Source organism: Hippocampus zosterae, chromosome 2, assembly GCF_025434085.1.
Source record: "Hippocampus zosterae strain Florida chromosome 2, ASM2543408v3, whole genome shotgun sequence".
In the NCBI taxonomy this organism is placed as follows: domain Eukaryota; kingdom Metazoa; phylum Chordata; class Actinopteri; order Syngnathiformes; family Syngnathidae; genus Hippocampus; species Hippocampus zosterae.
This window is the reverse complement of record NC_067452.1, coordinates 23304121-23321550: the sequence shown is the minus strand read 5'-3', so window position 1 is coordinate 23321550 and position 17430 is coordinate 23304121. Positions and strand designations below refer to the sequence as shown.

The window sequence follows — 17430 nt, the reverse complement described above, 5'->3', positions numbered from 1 at the left end:
AGAGACAAACTGCTTCATTAACTGCCCAAATAAATAGACTAAAATGAGCCTTTTCTTTCAATCACAAGCTCATCAGCCACCAATGAAATTGGTAACACAAGCACATTTCCTTTAAATCAATACACATTCATCTGCATTGATCATAGTTTTTCACAAGCTTTTGCCCCCTTAATGAATGTAGTTTTTTTTAATGAAAGTTCTATGATAATGAGTTGTGAAAGGGCTGCACATTTTCATATTTTCGAGAAGCAACACACACCCACACACACACACACACACACACACACACACACACACACACACACAAAGATAAAAATAAAAGAGAGATTGGGGCACTGAAGAGATCGCCCGATGTGCATACACCTCCACATACGGTTTTATCTTCCCCGTGCACTTGTGAATGAAAGAGTGTACGGCACACAGCAACCGTGAGAGGTCTGCTGCGGTTGTCTGGGAGACCGGGAGTGGAACATCGATTTTAAAGGAGCAGTGATCAAAAGACATTAGTCTTTGATAGGGAGGCTGGGTTACACTAATGATGTGGTTGATTTGAATGGCCTAATGAGCGCGTCCACCAAAAAACGACATGATGAATGAAAAAAATATATATATACTCTATATATATACATGTATATATTTTTTTAAACACATTCATTACTTTAATAAATTCAGTATCTCAACCCTTATAAAATTTGAGTGCATCAATTTGTGTAGTTGGAGGAGCACATCTTGAAGAAACATTAAATGCTTGATACGGAATGGATTGTGGTCCAGTTTCAAAGTACCTCTATGAATTTATTGAGTCATAAGTCATCTGATCAATTATATATACTGTATATCGCAATACAGACTCCGGTGCACTATTAATTTTTGTTAAATAGTAGTACGTCTTCACTCACTGGCAATTACATGTTACATCCGGGTTTGGGTATATAATAGTGCAGCATTTACAAGACTGTCATTGAACTGTCATTTGTTTTTTGTGTTGGTAATTAATCACTTCTGCCACCGAGCTGCAACACGACAAGCCATGTGTCATTCAGAGATTCAAAGTTAATCTACCCTGAAATGATGGGGATAATCGTCTTGTTATTCTTTGTTCCTCTTTCACAATGACAAAAATAAATAAATAAATAACAAGAAGCTAAATGCAGTAATTTAACTGAACACAATAAAGGTAAAATGTTTGGAATCTACAGAATGTAAAACGTGATCAAAATCCAGTCCTAAAAAAAATAAGGCGGAGTAAAGAAAAACACTTTGAAAAAAAAAGCACTATTTAAAGTTGCGTAAGTCAAAAGCTACATGAAGGGCAACCAAGAGAGGATAATTCCTTTATTGGTCCTGAATGTTTACTATTATTTTAAACTTAAGCTTGGCCAGTGTGTACATGCTTGTACTTCATATGTTGGATTCCAGCTGAATTTGTAAACCCGAATGAACCCCCACCTCCCACAAAAAAAAAAAACAACAACAAAAAATTACCAGAGCAAAGGCCGATCATTTTGGTTAGTGCCTGGCTAACACTATCTCACTTGGGTGAACGTTATTTCACTCCCTGACAGTAAATAAGATGCCTGTGTCATCAGCCAACATGCTATTAGTTACACTGAAAAATATAGGCTGAAATAAATATACAGCGCACTTGATTTTCCGACCAATACTCTTAAGTGGAGTGTCTTCTGACGCTGCTGAAATTATGCAACCTCGGTAAGCTATTCTCTTAGAAGAGAGAATTGTAGCCTCTATTGGAGGTTGGATTGCTACTATGTAATCAAAGCCCCCCCCAAAAAACAACAAAACAAAACAACTTTACTTTGGGCAATACATTAAATATGAGTGTGCAAATGATATGTGTTGAAAAGTAAATTGAAGCACTTGTCAGAGAGAGGACTTGGCCAGCAGCATCAGGACAGAAGAAAAAGAGACAGGCAAAACATTGTTCATGTGAGCTATCTTTCGTTGTCTTTCCAAATGATCAAACCAGAGATCTATCACTCGAATTTCATTTCAACCAAAACGAAAGGCTTCCAAGACTAATCTCTGTTTCCAGGGCATAATAAATGCTTAAAATGTGAGTCATTGTTGGTATTAGCCGATATCTCATGTTATTGATAAAACCCACATATCTCATGTTGTATTGCTAGAAAGAACGTAGCTTTCTGAAGACGAGGAGTTACAAACCACATTCTGAGAATTTAAAAAATTACATTCAAAGCAGGATCATCCAACACAATTTTTCCACTTTGGAAACGTATGCAAAAATGTACCAGGAACAAATTAGGAAAAAATGAATAAAACCCTTTCAGTGCACAGCACCAATTTGGCTCGAGTGATGAATTTACGCTTGGGTTTAACATTTGGGTTGGGTTAAACAAATGGACAATTCAGGGGGAACCCTGCCTTTTGGCCAAAGAAGATTGTTATAAACTCCAGCTTACACGTGATACTGAACAGGATAATCACTACACAATGAATGGATGGATGTTCTGTACTTGTGCCTGAATATTCAAAATCCATTTTTTTCCAACCTTTATTGCATGCACAAACGCACCCATTTTTTCATTTAAAAAAATAATTAAAAATCTCACACCACACCACCAAAAGAAAATGTCACACGAGTATGAACACTGAAATAATTATGATCTTGCATCAATGTATTCAAAAATTCAGTTACCGTGCACTGTATGTTTCAGACCATTGGGCATTATTCGGCGCAATATCATTGAAAGGCTTGCTTGCATTTGTTCATTACTTGCAACTACACAGGGGTTGCTTCGGGTGGAGAAGATGAGAGGATACTCCCACACATGAATAAAAATTTTGAACATCGTTAGTCAATCAGGTGGTTGTGGTATGACTTTGGGTAATGCTGAATGCTAGCTTGGTTGACAGTTCAACAGCTGTAAACAAGTCAATGCATTCACCATTATTTGAACTGTCTTTCTTTGTAAATATCTCATGTTACAATGTGGGCTCCTGCGGCTTATAAAGAGGTGTGTCTTACTTGTGTACAAAATGTTTTTTCCTTTAAAAATGTAATGGGTGTGGCTTAAAATTAGGTGTGCTCTCGACTCCGGAAATTATGGTACATTCTCAGACACGTAAACAGGATGTAGTTCGAGTTAGTCGAAAACAGACGCATGCTTGCGATTAGATGCAGATGAGAATAAGAAAGTGAACCGAATAGAAAGGCTTTTAATTTTTAATTCCTCCAGCTGATAAAACGGACTGTCGGTTTTTGAGGGAATTACAGGATTTTTAAGTGAGCCTTATTCTCTGATAGCTGAGAGACTCACAGGAAGACACAACTTATTCTCTGGGAAGAATGCAACAGATGGATACGTAGGTTTCTTGCACCTTCTGCCACCTAATGGAAAAGCATTTAATCGTTCTGCCTATCACTATACATCACTGGCATAAACAGATGAACAAAGATATATTTGTAATTAAATGATAATTGGTGAAATTGGATCACTTCCCGTGACACCACCAAGATATCGCTCATGGCACACGAGTTCGGAATTCCTGTTCTAAATTCTTCTCGACCGTTCTTCTCGACGTGTTTTTAATAAACAGCGGAGATGACAAAACCGTGCAAGAGAAATACTGCATTCAGGCTACCGCACAGCAATATTTGTCTATCATGTACAAAAGCAAACAGACAAAGACCATGCATGCGCTTTAGTTGAACATCTGTGTTTGTTTATGGTGTAAACCGAGAACAGAGGCCAGAAAGTCAGGCAGGTTTGTATTTGACAGCACATGTAGTGGGCCACATCATCACCACCACTTCTTGCTTACCGATGGAAGCTCAAAATTGAACTCTCATCCCACCCCTCATGAGACACAAAACAGTCATGGACACACTCCACCCGCAAAAAACTAAACGTGCAAAAAGCAACAAGAGACAGGTCTTGGTGTGTCAGGTCATTCTACCGGGACAAAATGTAGCGCATGTTTTCCAAGGATTTATGTGTTTGACACAACCGCACATAAGAGTGAGAAAAATCATCTATCCGCAGAATCCAGTATCTTCTCCTGTTCAGACTGGCACGATGAGTGACAACGTAACTAAGTCAACGACGTTCTGTTCAGGCCTCCGCATCTCTAATATTTCAAAGCGTGCTACATACCTCAGCCTCTCTGTCTGACTCACACATCCAACCAAGAAATTCTCTGAAACGTGGCTTTAGAAGAGCACACGCAGCAAAGTCAAACATTTCTGTGTATTAGCTCCCGTCACCGCACAGTGACGTAACACACACATGCGTAACTGGTAAAAGTCAATCCAAGTATGTGTGACATTTCAACATTTCTGACATGGTTTGCTGTATTGTCGGGCAGCTTTATACAGACAGTAATTTAGTTGCATTAGCAACATTTTGTCAATGACGCAAAAGATGATAGCACTGCAAACATATTGACAGATGCTCCTCCGACAGTGTCAAAACATCCTTGTAAAAATCTTTTCATCGAGCCGTTGGAGCGCATCTCATTCGATGTGCAGTCGTACTAAATGAGGTGAATGCTGAGTGTCCAGTATATTAAAAGCATCAAGAGGCACTTGATGCAAAGCCAGCAACTAGTGTGACTGAAAAGTCCCCCTGAAGGAGCACGAGCGCCTTCAAAGCACAAAGTCTGTGCTTGAGTTCACTCTAAAAAAATGCATTCTGTTAACCACAGGGCAGGTCAGAAAGAGAAACAAGAGTGTAATCTCAGTTTCCAAGATACTGTTTTGTTATTTATTTATTTTTTTTGGTCTCACTGCGATGCTTTTTAACATGGCTCATTCTGTTGAAGAGCAACCTCCCAAGTCTCTCTTATCTATCACGCATGAAGGACACACTACAACCATTAGTGAGGGAGAAGAGTGTATTCTAATGGCTGCTATGCCTCAGAAGTGCACCCTTCGTTATGAAAACAGCTGTGAACTGACGACCGTTTTCTTCGCAGTCTTGACACTGTGCATCAATCGTAAAAAGTATGACTCGGAAAAATGTGACACGAACCTCAGAAGCCGTTGTGGATTTTGGGGCAACGGGCGCAGCCGCGCACACATGCACACACAAGCACTTGTAAGCAGATAAAAGGTGTCTTGCTCCGCTCTTACCCAAGTGTTGTCATAGTAACGATGGTGTACCAGAAGGAGGCTGGGATGCTGGTAAATTTACTGGAGGTTGAACCCTTCTCTGCGTAGAACATGACAGTAGCAAATATAATTATGGCCATCGTGAGTGAGAAGAGCAGGAATCCCAGCTCTGAGGCACAGCTCTTGAGCGTGTAGCCCAGGATGCGGAGGCCCTGCGAGTGGCGGGAGAACTTAAAGATACGGAACACTCTGAAAACTCGCAGCGTCACAAAGGCGCCACTGACGTCCTCGTTATCAGTCATCACCAGGCCGATGTAGTAGGGCAAGATGGCCACCACGTCGATAATGCTCATGACGGACCTCATGAAGCGGTAGCGACTCGGCGCGGCAAACAAGCGCATCAGGTATTCCACGGTGAAGATCATGACGCACGCCGTGTCCATGCAAAAGAAGGCCACCGTGTAGCGCTCGCCGCATGGCACTTCCTTCTTATTGAGCGCCAAGCCGCAGGGCACCGTCTCGACCACGTTGGTGATGACAGAGACTGCGATGAAGAATCCAGTGACGTAGTAGAAGACCAGGGCCATGGTGGAAGTGTGCGGGTTCTCAAAAGCCCGCCACATGGTCTCCCTGAAGGTCATGTTGGGCAGCTTGGCGTCCTTGTTTTCCTCTTGGTCATCCATCAGACGCTCTGCATTTTCCCTCTTCCTGTCCTTGTACTCTTCATAGCAGCAGTCACCGATGATCTCCGGGATGATGCCAAAGAAAGCCAACTCTTCGTCATAGGACGAGATGCACTCATAGCGAGGGTAGTGGAGCTTGCCGGTGCGATAGAAGTTGAGCACACTGCGGAACACGTCGGGATCCCGGTCGAAGAAGTACTCTTTGGTCTCTTCGTTGTAGAAGAACTCTTTCTCAGAGCTCCCAAGCAAGGTGTCCGGATAGCGGTCCAATGTGTTCCTCCACGTTTGGAAGCGCCGTCCGCTAACATTTAAAATGATTAACTCATCCTGACGTTTGTTCTTTTCAGTTGGCGCCACAGGCATGGGCAGATTCGCCACAGGCATCCAGCCAATGGCTGCCGCCCGGGCAAAGGGAAGCCACGCCGCCACTCCCGCTGCCATGCTATCTCCGACCTGGGCTGTAGGGGAGAACAAATCCTGCGCCTTCACAACCAGCTTGACTTCAGCTCAGACACCAACTAAGAGGAGAAATGAAGGACAGCAGAGCAGGAGGAATGGGAGAGGGGGGGAGAGATGGGTTTCAAATACGTCAGTGTTTCTTCATAGCTTTTCAAGTGGAAAAACAACAACACTCTTGTTGAGCAAGGGAAGTAAATCCGGATCACGTTTTAAATAAAACAAAAAAATCAGCCCAATCTGAAATGCAACTCGGCATCAGAAACTTAGCGGGCAACTTCAATTTCCAATACACATCGTTGTTGGCTTGATCACTTGAAACCCTCCTTCCTCACGACGGCTACAGTGGATATCAAAAGTCTACACCCGGCTGGTTGATACAGTATAAGCATATGAGAATAATGTCAATATTTTCAAGACTTTTCCGACTTTAACAAGACCTGTAACCTACTTTTCAAGAGGCTGTTCAAGAGGGGAAGTAAAAACAGACAACTGAGAGAATGTGGTTGCACAAGTGTGCACACCCTTGTAACTGGGATGCGGCTCTGTTCAGAATTAAGTAAACCCTTATCATCTCCAACGGTTAAATGGGAGTCTGCACGCAACTGTCTTCATTCAAAGTGCCTCTAATCCCCCCCACCCCCCACCCCCTGCAAAACTTCAGGTATTCCAGCAGGCTTTTCCCTGACATTTCTGGAGATACATTTTACAGCCCAAGGCAGAGTCTGTAGAGACACAGCATCCCACAGCATCAGAAGGATCTCATTATTCAAAGGTAAGCAAGTAAGGAGAAGGGTACGAAACAATTTCCAAGGCATTACATATACCCTGTACTGTGGGACAGAGTGAAGAAAGTCAAGTGGAAAAAATATGGGACACAATCACGTTACTAAGTTGTCCCTCCAAAATTGACCTGACAAAATAAGCAAATTGGAGGCTGCTAAGAGGATTACAGCAACAATGAAGGAGCTGCAGGAATTTCTGGGAAGTACTGGCTGTTTAGTATCTGTGCCAACAATCTCCCATGTTCCTCTGAGAAACAGGGTGTGGTGGCGTCATACAAAGAACAAAAAAACAGTTCAAATCTCCCAGATGCATGTTGGAAAAGGTGCTCTGATCCAAGTAAATGAAGATTGGACTTTTTGGGCGAAGACAAAATTATAAATGATTAATAAACGAATACCTTACCTTGCATGAAGCATGGTAGCAGCAACATTGTGCTTTTTTTCAGATACAGATGGGACATGGTCAAGTTGGAGGGGAAGCTGAGCATTTCCAAATACCAGGTAGTGTGATCGCAGAGCTGAGAGGGCTCTCTTAAAACCCCCCTAAAAATATCATGAAAAGCCCACTGGAACACCTGAACTTTATTTGAGGTTAATCAGCGTCACTTTAAATCATGGCAGTTTAACACAAGTTTGAATGGCACTGGTAAATTCAGAAAACAGTTACATCCTCAGTTATAAGAGTGTGTTAGTTGTTTATTTTTATCCCCTTTTGAGGAAGCTCACAGGGAGCTTGTTTACCTGCCGGCCAAACTGTGGCAGGGATTTTACTTTCTGGATCTTCGTCTGACACCTCTGATTACAGGTAACCTTAATTGTAGAAAAAGTGTTGAACACTCAAAATTGTCCCGAGGGTGTGAATGTAAGCGCAGATGGTTGTTCGTCTCTGTGTGCCCTGCGATTGGCTGGATAAGTGGTGATGAAAATGCATGAATACTTTGCGTGTGTGTGTGTGTGATGGGAGGTGTGTGTCTGTGTGGGGGGGGGGGGGGGCATTTGAACAGGGGGGAGTTTTTATCCACTGAGTTACAATTAAGAAGCAGCGTGACAGACCACAGCTTTGTCATCACGACTGGGTTTTTCACTCTGAGGCTCATCCAAACCTGTTGAGTTTCAAATCCAGATGAATGAAACATTGGGAGCTAATAATAGTGAATTATTAATAGTGGGTCGCAATGCCAACAAGTTACTGTTGACCAGTTGCCTATTCAGCAATCCACACATATAAAGAAAAGACAAGACAGTTTAAACTCACCGATCGGAAATTCTCCATCCAAAAAAGGCGACCTTGTTTCACTGCGGTGTATTTCCGCTTCAGTCGTGTTGTATTCTCCTTTTTTTTCTTCCCTTAAAAAGGCGTGCCAGTAAAATGAGCAGCAATAACGAAGTTCCCCAAGTGAAAACGGGAATGGTGTCACCGTGAGACGATGGCGCCGTAAAGTGCCGACCAGAGGACGAAGCGCAGCTTGGTGAGCTCACTTTCCATCCTGCGAAGCAGAGGGATGGGGAGAGCACGCCGCCGGAGAGACGCTCGCTCCTCGGTTTCTGGACCTGAGCGGAGCCGCGAGACCGACGCGAGGAGGAGGAGGAGGAGGAGTCCCCCCCCCCCTCCAATCCCACTCGCTCGCTCTCTCTCTCTCTCTCTCTCTCTCTCTCTCTCTCTCTCTCTCTCTCTCTCTCTCTCTCCCTTTCTCTCTCTTTCTTTGTCACCACTAGTTCTACAGTACAGTACATTTCTCGAGCTACGAAAACACAGCAATCTAAACCTCACTTTGATTCATAGAGTGTGAGGAAACCATTGATAAAGTATAAGCACCGATTTGGAATCATCACATTTCCACATATGAACTACAAACTCTTCCAATAATTCTAGATCACATATTGGGACTCCGATTCCAGCTCCGGCCTCCCTGTGTGGAGTTTGCATGTTCTCCCCGGGCCTGCGTGGGTTTTCTCCGGGTGCTCCGGTTTCCTCCCACATTCCAAAAACATGCATGGCAGGCTGATTGGACGCTCTAAATTGTCCCTAGGTGTGAGTGTGAGTGCGAATGGTTGTTCGTTTCTGTGTGCCCTGCGATTGGCTGGCAACCAATTCAGGGTGTCCCCCGCCTACTGCCCGAAGACAGCTGGGATAGGCTCCAGCACCCCCCGCGACCCTACTGAGGATCAAGCGGCTCGGAAGATGAATGAATGAATGAATGAATATTGGGACTCTGAGTGTCTTGGAATGACATAAAATGTGCTGTAGATGTTATACTTTTTGGTTTAATGTCACAAGTGTTTGTTTTTTTAAACAGCCTGATTGATTACGATAATGAATGCTGAGAAAAGCCATAACCAATGAGGGAAATCGATAGGGGGATAGTTTAAAGAGCAAATATGGTTGACATTCAAAAACTAATCTTCAAACAAAATAAAAATGTTCTCATTCTTTTGATATCTTTCACCTCTGTTCAAATTATTTTGTACTTATAATACAAACTGGTGTGTGCAACCTACCAAAATGAAACAGTATTGTCACATTGGCAAATCTCATTGTTATCAAATGGCCCACACGGCAGTATTTTGTTTTGTGTGATAAAAATATTGACTTTGAAAGGTAACCCAAAAATAGAGTCGGGTGGACTCTTTTATGTTGATCGGTGCATCAGACACAGCATATCCTGTATTATTTGGTGGATATATCTGACCTGAAATCACCATTCAATACACATATTTGGTCTCTTGCCGTGGAGTAATTGTATAATTAGCCCTCAGTGGTACTTGGGGAAATTTGTACCAGTAGTTCGATTTTGGTGGTGTACTTTAAACCTGCAAAAAAATACAGATCCAACGGCAGCCATAATTTGCAGTGTATCAGGTAAACTGATTGAAAACTACATGTGGTTGAAATTCAGACATCGGTAACCTTGGTCATGGTACAAGTAGCCCAAAAGCGAGCATAATACCACCGTTTTTGAATGAGCAAAGCCAACCGCTGAGTGGTTTGACTTTTAGTCTGTTCGTCTGTGGTAGATATGTGTCCGTTAGCCAACTAGGAAGGCTCCGATTGATTCAGTTTGACATTTCTGTTGCTCAGATTACTCACCTGGATGTGATTCTTTGACAGTGAAATTAACAGTGCAGTAAAGAGCTGACTTTAAAAACATACTCAACAACATTACCAAAATACTCAAACACAACCCATCCAAACATTTGACACTGTTCACTGTATATGCCTCTGGCAAAATGGCCTACACATGGCACTGATAATCTCCAATTAGGAGTTGGTTCTCTGCCAACAGGAAGGCTTGATTTCTTCTCTGGATGAATTTTGGATATGAAGGAAAATTAAAATAACACCCAAGAACCTGTTTGCTAGCAAAACCCCAATAACAAGATTTTTTTTTTCTTTGTGTCAGTTCAGATCAGCGTTCGACACTCATGTTTTACCACCTGGAAATATGCTGCCGCATTTTGGTTCGAAACATTCTGATTTGTGCCGCAAGGTCACAATAAAATGTGCTGTTAACCCTCTCGCCTTCACTTGTTGACAGCCAACACCACTTCATCATTATCAGACATGACACTAGTTATTGTTATTATCATGAGCCGTCAATCATGTTGATCAGGTCAGTTTTCTGACTGATCTTTGTTTTATTTAGCATTTTTTATGATGTGAGCGCATTGCCCTGACGAATAGAGTATGATCACCAATCAGTGTTGGAATTAGGCATTGTGATTGACTGCGGCACAGAGAAGGTTGTAACCAACCTGCTTCTTATGAACACAAGAACGATCAGGGCAAGGGGGTAGTTTCCATGCTCACTTCACAGCACAGATGTTTTGGTACTCCTTGTGCCCTCTTTGCCCATCTCAAAAACTCTGCCACTGCTTGATTGTGGCATCACATTCAAAGGGAATGAGAGGAGATGCTTTTATTGGCTGTAACCAAGGTCAGCTGTGATCCCACACACAGTGGTGCAAGCCACCCTGTCCCAGGTCAGCTGGCCTGCGCTCGTCTGCCAAATCACTATTACTAGGTGTAACCTGGTGCCTCTGCACAGGGTTAACCAGTGTACACCACACAGTGTGTTGGTCCCAAGTACTTCACAGTCAATTGAGTGCTTAAGCAAGATAAAAAAAATCCTCATCTCACCCCTCGGGTGGTGTCCGTCCCTCATTCAGCTCGGGTCCTCTACCAGAGAGCAGGAAGCATGAGGGTTCTGCGCAGTATCCTTGCTGTTCCGAGCACTGCACATTTCTGGACTGAGATGTCCAATGTTGTTCCCGGGATCTGTTCCAACCACTCATCTAGTTTGGGGGTCACTGCCCCGAGTGCTCCGACCACCACAGGCACGACTGTCACCTTTACCTTCCAGGCTCTCTCCAGCTCCTCTCTGAGCCCTTGGTATTTCTCCAGTTTCTCATGTTCTTTCTTCCTGATGTTTCCATCACTTGGGACCGCTACATCCACTACAACGGCTTTCCTCTGCCCTTTATCTATGATCACGATATCTGGTTGGTTCGCCATTACCATCTTGTCAGTCTGGATCTGGAAGTCCCACAGGATCTTCGCTCTGTCATTCTCCACCACCTTCGGAGGTGTTTCCCATTTTGACCTTGGGGTTTCCAGTCCATACTCCGCACAGATGTTTCGGTAGACTATGCCAGCCACCTGGTTATGGCGTTCCATGTAGGCTTTCCCTGCCAGCATCTTACACCCTGCAGTTATGTGTTGGATCGTCTCAGGCGCCTCTTTGCACAACCTACACCTTGGGTCTTGTCTGGTGTGGTATATCTGGGCCTCGATGGCTCTGGTGCTCAAGGCCTGCTCCTGAGCAGCCAGGATGAGTGCCTCTGTGCTGTCCATCAGGCCAGCCCTCTCTAGCCACTGATAGGACTTCTTGAGATCAGCCACATCAGATATGGTCCGGTGGTACATCCCGTGTAGGGGCTTGTCCTCCCATGATGGTCCCTCCTCCAGCGCCTCATCTTCTGTTCCCCATTGTCTGAGACATTCTCTGAGTACGTCATCCGTTGGAGCCTTCTCCTTGATGTATTCATGGAGCTTGAATGTTTCATCCTGGACAGTGGCTCTCACACTCACTAGTCCCCTGCCTCCTTCCTTTCGGCTTGCGTACAGTCTCAGGGTGCTGGATTTGGGATGGAACCCTCCATGCATGGTTAGGAGCTTTCGGGTCTTAACGTCCGTGGTCTGAATCTCTTCCTTTGGCCACCTTATTATTCCTGCAGGGTATCTGATCGCTGACAGGGCATAGCTGTTTATTGCCCGGGTCTTATTCTTGCCATTGAGCTGGCTTCTTAGGACTTCCCTCACTCGCTGGAGGTATTTGGCCGTAGCCGCTTTCCTTGTTGCCAGTTCGAGGTTGCCATTGGCTTGTGGTATACCAAGGTACTTGTAGCTGTCCTCAATGTCTGCTATTGTTCCTTCAGGGAGTGAGACCCCTTCAGTGCGGACTACCTTTCCTCTCTTAGTCACCATCTGAATACATTTCTCAAGCCCGAATGACATCCCAATGTCGCTGCTGTAGATCCTGGTTGTGTGGATCAGGGAATCTATGTCCCTTTCGCTCTTAGCATACAGCTTTATGTCATCCATGTAGAGGAGGTGACTGATTGTAGCTCCATTTCTGAGGCGGTATCCATAGCCTGTCTTGGTGATTACTTGGCTTAGGGGGTTCAGTCCTATGCAGAACAGCAGTGGGGAGAGTGCATCACCTTGGTATATGCCACATTTGATGGACACTTGGGTAAGTGGCTTGCCATTGGCTTCAAGTGTGGTTTTCCACATCCTCATCGAGTTCGCAACGAAGGCTCTTAGGGTCCTGTTCACCTTATACAACTCCAAGCATTCAGTGATCCATGTATGTGGCATCGAGTCATAGGCTTTCTTGTAATCAATCCAAGCTGTGCACAGGTTGGTACGTCGGGACCTGCAGTCTTGTGCGACTGTTCTGTCAACCAGGAGCTGATGTTTGGCTCCTCTGGTATCTCTACCAATGCCCTTCTGCGCTTCGTTCATGTATTGATCCATGTGTCCACTTATCTTAGCCAATGATGCTAAGCTTGACATGAGCTTCCATGTTGTGGAGAGACAGGTTATTGGCCGATAGTTGGATGGGACTGCACCCTTCGAGGGATCCTTCATGATCAGGATCGTACGCCCTTCGGTTAGCCATTCTGGATGAGTCCCATCTCTCAGCAGCTGGTTCATTTGTACTGCTAGGCGCTCATGGAGTGCTGTGAGTTTCTTTAGCCAGTAGGTGTGGACCATTGTCCGGGCCTGGTGCTGTCCAGTTCTTCATATCTGAGACTCTTTCCTGTATGTCTGCCACTGTTATGGTAACTGGGTTCTGTTCATGGAGGTTGCTGTGCTCCTCTCTCAGGGTCACCAGCCATTGTGCACTGCTGTTATATGCAACCTCCTTCTCCCATATGCCTTTCCAGTACCTTTCAGTTTCCAGTCTTGGTGGGTCAGCTCTGTTGTTAGGACCCTGCCATTGAGCGTACACTTTCGCAGGTTGTGTTGCGAACAGCCTGTTTATTCGTCTGGCCTCATTTTCTTTCGTGTACTGCTTTAGGCGACCGGACAAGGCTTGGAGCCTTTGTTTGGGAGTTTCGAGTGCTTCAGGTATGGTCATCTGGATGTACCTCTCGGGTATCGGCCTTTTCATCACACCTCTCTGGGCCTCCGTCAATTGACTCACATCTTTCCGGGCCGCCTTGATCTCAGCCTCCAACCGTCTTTTCCATGGTGGGTAACGTATCTCATGGCTTCCATGGTTGCTCTTATAGCCCAGAGTCTCCAGGATCACTGATGCTGAAGCGTATATCAGCTCATTGGTTCATGTGATCGTTACGGTAGGGATCGCCCTCAGTGCTGCATTCACACTTTCTATGAGACTTTCAGATGGTACTTCACATAGCCGTTGTAATCGGTTTCTAGGTTGCCCAGCTTTCATTCTCGCCATGATCTTAGCTTTCAGGTCAGTTGCTGCCTCGTTCAGCATTTCATTCATTGGGGCTGGCCACCCAATCTCATCATCTGCATTCATTGGGGCTTGCCTCCCAATCTCTGGTATGCCTCTGATCTGGCAGCCTGGGGCCCTTCACCATGGAACCTGCGTTGTACCTCATCAATCTCAAGTTGTGACAGCAGTTGCCGTTTGTGGATGTTGGAACACTGAGCTACTAGTTGTTTCGCGGTCAACCGTGACTGTGGGTTTCGAAGTAACACATTCTCTGCATGTAACCCCTCTGACTAGGGTTGCTTGAGTAGTAGCATTCCAACAGAGCCATTATCGCATCTCGCCCATCTCCGCTTTGTTCCAGTAGCCCATTTTTCATCAAGGTGCTCTGGTTCCCTAGCACCTGACGCAGACCTTGTTTGGCCGGGCGACGTCTGAGCCGGTCATGTCATTCGTTTTATTGTCTCTCATCATTGTATGAGGTAGGCATTAGTGTGAAGGATCTTGCCCAAGGACCCACACTGGATGGTGTTATGTGCTCAATTTTGCCCAAAGCGGGATTCGAACCACCGTCTCCCGTATGCCAAACCGATGCCTTACCAACTGAGCTATCCAGCCGCTTTCATATATATATATATATATATATATATATATATATATATATATATATATAGTGTGTGTGTGTGTATATATATATATACACACACACACCTGACACACACTCACGCACACACACATGATAATAGCCTGGACAATTCCAATCATATGAATACAGTAATAACTTCTTCAACAACAAACAAAGGGTAACAAACTCTGACTATTACCTGGATGAACAATTCAACACTAATATAAAATTGGAAAATGCACTTTTGGTAATACACTTAAACAGTAGAAGACTTCACAAAAATTAAAGAATACCTGACTAAATTCAATATTTTTAAAATAATTGCCATATCAGAAACTTGGCTTGATGAAGATAAAACAACTGAAATGGAAATAGAAGGTTATGAAATGTTTGCAACTAATAGAGAAAACAAAAAAGGAGGGGGGGTTGCGATATATGTAGACAAAGCACTTGAATGCAGTAAAATCGAGAGATTGACAAACACAATAGAAAACCTAATGGAATGTCTAACCATTGAAATACACAATAAAAAGGCATCAAATATCATCATAAGCTGCATCTATAGGACACCAGGAACATGTATTGACACATTCAATAAAAAACTAACAGATATGCTCAGTTACTACAACGATAAGAAAACACGAATAATATGTGGTGACTTTAACATTGACTTATTAAACCCAAATAGACACAAAAAAACAGCTGACTTCATAAATACTATGTACAGCAACAGCTTTTTCCCAGTAATCCTGAAACCTAGCAGAATAACAGTTGACACGGCCACATTAATAGATAACATATTTATAAATAAGATTGATCATAAAATGGAAAGTGGACTTCTCATTAATGACATAAGTGACCACCTACCTATTTTTGCAGTTTTTCATAATTATTTCAATAGAAAAGCTAAATCAACAACTCGTATAACAGAAATAAGACTAAGAACCCAATGTTCCATCGATGCCTTTAAGCAAGACCTAGAAAAACAAAACTGGACCGAGGTCTACTCTAACGAAGACCCAAATACAGCGTTTGAAGTATTTCAGTCTACCATAATCTCCTTATATGATAAACATTTTCCATTAACTAAAGTTTCCAAAAAGTATAAAGACCCAAGTAAGCCATGGATAACGAAAGGCATAGAAAACGCATGTAAAAAGAAAAACAATTTATTTAAATTGTTTTTAAAATTCAGAACTGAAGAAGCAGAAAAAAAATATAAGACCTATAAAAATAAACTAGTAAATATTATAAGAACCAGTAAAAGAGATCATTATCATGCACTATTAGAGCAGAACAAAGGTAACACACAAGAAATATGGAAAATACTTAACCAAGTAATCAGAAATAGTCCTAAAAAAAATGATTATTCAGAGTATTTTATCAAAGGCAAAAATACTATTTTGGAAAAAACTGCAGAAATAGCAACTGAATTTAATGAGTATTTTGTCAACATCGGCAGTAACCTAGCAAAACAAATTTCTGATCCAACAAACCTGCTTGAAATAGATAGATACGTAGAAAAAAACTCCTCCATGATGTTCCTTACTGCTGTAAAACAAGAAGAAGTATCAAATATTATAAAAACTTTTAAAAATAAAAAGGCAACTGATGGCTTTAATATTGATATGACAATAATCAAGCAGATTATAGAATATGTAGTGCGACCTTTCACGCACATATGCAACCTGTCATTCAGAGCTGGTATCTTTCCATCAAAAATGAAAATTGCTTAAGTTATTCCAATCTATAAAAGTGGAGAAAAACATCTGTTTACAAATTATAGACCAATATCACTACTACCACAATTTTCAAAAATATTAAAAAAACTATTTTCTCGCAGACTTGATAGCTTTATACAAAAGCATGCGCTGTTAAGTGAGAATCAATATTTTTTTTTTTTTTTTTTTTTTTTCCCAAGATGGCGCCCGAGTAGGCAGCCTTCGGCAAGTGCTCTTCAAGAGCCTTGCTTTTTTGTTCTTTTTTGCTGTTTTTGTCTTTTGTTTTGTCACATGTTGTTTGTTGTTTCATTGTGTGGACCTGATATGGACTGTTTTCAGCGCTTTTTGGCCACGACATTCGTCAAAGGAGCAGTATCTGTGCTTGGTGGTTGCGCCTTCTCGGCAGCACGCCTGTACCAGCACAGATATTGATTGGGAGGAATGTCGGCGCCATTGACTGTCGGTGCTGGACAGACCTGGGGCGCTTGTGTTTTTTGCGCCAGTAATGGGCAGCATTTTTCACAACCCCGATTTGTTCAGTGGCTATGTCAGCGCTGTTGGACAGTTGGCGTTGGTGCGGCTGGATGGATGGCCGCTGAAGTTAAGGATGAGGAGAGAGGAGCGTTGGCGAAGAGCGCCGATGCATATTTGGAACTGTGAGTCGCCGCTTGGAATTGAAATGGATTTCATTGGGACAGGAGAAGTGAACCAATCTCTTTTTTCGTCAATGGATGCTACAGCTTCTTGTTGACTTTGAAACTTAGCTTGTAGCCGACGTGTGCACATTTTGAGCATGACGTCTCTGATCCACTGGTTAAAGGACACTTTGATTCTCTCCTCTTTCATCTCAAACCGCTTCAAACAACAAAGCGTGTGACGGAAAAGTGGTTAGGACTGCACGACTGTCTGTGTTTTATGTTATGTGTTGTGTTTATTATTTTACCTTATGTTAACTGTTTTGTAAAGCGCTTTGTTACAGCTGCCGCTGTTGTGAAAGCGCTATATAAATCAGCATGTATTGTATTGTATTGTATTGTATTGTAATATGGCTTCAGGGAAAAACGGACCACCTCAATGGCAGTTATGGAGTTTGTGGA

At 43.1% G+C, this 17430-nt stretch overlaps 1 protein-coding gene across 1 annotated transcript in view; it reads right to left on the bottom strand.

Annotated features, from left to right (window-relative positions):
* The window catches only part of LOC127595596 (potassium voltage-gated channel subfamily D member 3-like), a 105310-nt gene extending 96717 nt beyond the window's left edge, over positions 1–8593 (bottom strand). Inside the window, exons 1-2 of the mRNA XM_052057215.1 lie at positions 8272–8593; positions 5114–6293 (exon numbers count right to left, since the gene is read on the bottom strand). Of these exons, the coding sequence (XP_051913175.1) occupies positions 5114–6216 (1103 nt within the window). The 5' untranslated portion in view covers positions 6217–6293; positions 8272–8593. The remainder of the gene's footprint in view (positions 1–5113; positions 6294–8271) is intronic.
* Between the last annotated feature and the right edge of the window lie 8837 nt (positions 8594–17430).